Source organism: Penaeus vannamei, chromosome 41 (genome assembly GCF_042767895.1).
Source record: "Penaeus vannamei isolate JL-2024 chromosome 41, ASM4276789v1, whole genome shotgun sequence".
NCBI classification, from domain to species: domain Eukaryota; kingdom Metazoa; phylum Arthropoda; class Malacostraca; order Decapoda; family Penaeidae; genus Penaeus; species Penaeus vannamei.
The window spans coordinates 8,229,087-8,231,586 of NC_091589.1; the positions used below are offsets into that span (position 1 = coordinate 8,229,087).

Below are 2,500 nucleotides of genomic sequence, written 5' to 3' on the forward strand. Positions count from 1 at the left end.
AAATCAAGAAAAAAGTGAACAAAAAAGAATAAAAGATAATAACATAACACAAAAAATAATAATTCAATAATAAGTCGACTGCGAGGAGAAATAAAAACGAGGTATTGTGTGTGCGTGTGTGTGTGTGTGCGCGTGCGTACGTGCGTGTATGTGTGTGTGTGCGTGTGCGTACGTGTGTGTGTGTGTGCGCGTGCGTACGTGCGTGTATGTGTGTGTGTGCGTGTGCGTACGTGTGTGTGTGTGTGTGTGTGCGTCCGTGCGTGCGTGTTTGTGTGTGCGTGTGTGTGTGTGTTTGTGTGTGTGTGTGTGTAGGCTTAATATAGGCTTAGATTACGTAAACGAATAAAGAGATTCAGACATTTGAAAAGCCCTCCCCCACCCCCCATCCCCCTTGACCTTATCTCGAAAAAGGACAGTTGACCCAGTGACTGATAAGCGTGTCTGCTTGCCTTTGACCTTATACGGATAGAGAGTTGCAATGTGAAAGGCCAGTGGGTTTTTGTTTACGTTTTGTAGGCCTATGTGGGAGGAGGGGGTGAGGGATAGGGGTGGTATGTTTATTTATTTGTTTTGTTTTGTTTGATTTCTTTGTGTGTTTGGGTGGGGGTAGGGGGTGGTATGTTTGCTTGTTTGTTTGTTTTGTTTGATTTCTTTGTTTGGGGGTGAGGGTGGGGAGGTGTTGGTCGTGTTTGTTTATTTGTTTTGTTTGCTTGGGGTGAGTGGGCGGGGGGAGGGGGGATGTTACTCACGTTTGTTTGTTTGTTTCGTTTCCTTGGGGCGTGAGGGCTGAGGGTGGTATGTTGTTTATGTTTGTTTCTTTGTTGGCCTTTTATTTATTGTGTTTGATTTGGGTAAAGTGTTTGTTTAGGTGTGGCGGTGGGGTGGTCGGTGGTGGTATGCTGTTCATGTTTATTGTTTCTTTGTTTGTTATTTATTTTTTTTTTGTGACCAGAATTTTTTTTCGTTATTTATGTGTATATTTATTGTGGCTTTGTAAAAACTTCAGTGATGGAGACTGCATAGGTGTTGTATGAATTTAACTCTATTCTTTATTTAGGAAAGTTGTAAATTATGAATATTATGATGTAAGATAAGGATAATTTGCATTAGAAGTAACTAAAGGATATTGATTTTTATGTTATTTGTTTAATTACCACAACCACATCACCACCTCACACCCATCACCACTGACCACCAGTCACCACGCTACCACAACTCACATCAATCACCACCGCCACATCACCACCACCCACACCAATCACCACCACACCACCACCATAACACCAGTCACCACCACCACCCACACTAATCACTATTCATCACCACCACATCACCACCCGCACCCCCACCCCCACACCAACTACCACCCAAACCAATCACCACACACCACCACACCAGTTATCACCACACCAACCACTCACCACCACCACATTTCCACCACCCCCTCACCACCCTCTCCTAACCCTTCCTCCTCCTCCGCCAGGGTGGAGGTGTCGCAGCGGAAGAACGCCGAGAAGACCCCCCTGCAGGGCATCTTCGTCGGGGCCAAGGTCATCCGAGGTCCTGACTGGGACTGGGGCAACCAGGATGGCGGGGAAGGTAAGGGCGCGGGCCGTGGGGAGGTCTGTGTGTTTGTTTGTTTGTTTGAATGTTTTGAAGGTGTATTTATGTAGATAAGGTTGACTGCATATATATATGTATGCATATGTGTATATATGGTGTGTGTGTGTGAATTATATATATATATATATATATATATATATATATATATATATATATATATATATATATATATATATATGTATATATATATATATATATATATATATATATATACATACATATATATATATATATATATATATATATATATATATATATATATATATATATATATATATATATATATACATATATATATATATATATATATATATATATATGTATATTTATATATCTATATATTTTTGTGCGTGTGCGTGTGTGTGTGTGTGTGTGTGTGTGTGTGTGTGTGTGGGTGGGTGTGTGTGTGTGTGTGTGTGTGTGTGTGTGTGTGTGTGTGTGTGTGTGTGTGTGTGTGTGTGCGCGTGCGTGTGTGTGTGTGTGTGAGAGTGTGTGTGTTTGTATATATATATTTATATATAGTCTTCCTCCCCCTCCACCACCACCGTGAATATGTATTCTATTTCCCCCCTCCCCGTCCCCCAAGTCCTCCTCCCCCTCCCTTCCCCCTTCCCTTCCCCACTCCCCTCCCTCCACCACCCACCACTCACACTCTCCTTCTCCACCACCCCTCACTCACTTCTCTCCTCCTCTCCCCCTCCCCTTCCCTCCCTCCCTTTCCTTTCCCTGTCCCTGTCCCTCTCCCTCCCTTCCCCTTCCTCCTGCCTCTCTCCCTCTACCACCACCACCCACCCCTCTTTCTCTACTTCTCCACCACCCCTCACTCACTTCTCTCCTTTTCCCCCTCCCACTCCCCCTCCCTTCCTCTCCATCCTTC

General features: G+C 43.8%; 1 protein-coding gene across 1 annotated transcript in view; it reads left to right on the top strand.

Moving 5' to 3' along the window:
- Positions 1-1,483: 1,483 nt before the first annotated feature.
- Positions 1,484-2,500, top strand: part of mib2 (mind bomb 2) — a gene marked incomplete at its 5' end in the record, with an annotated part of 13,794 nt that continues 12,777 nt past the window's right edge. The window contains 1 exon segment of the mRNA XM_070118005.1: positions 1,484-1,599. Within this exon segment, the coding sequence (XP_069974106.1) occupies positions 1,484-1,599 (116 nt within the window).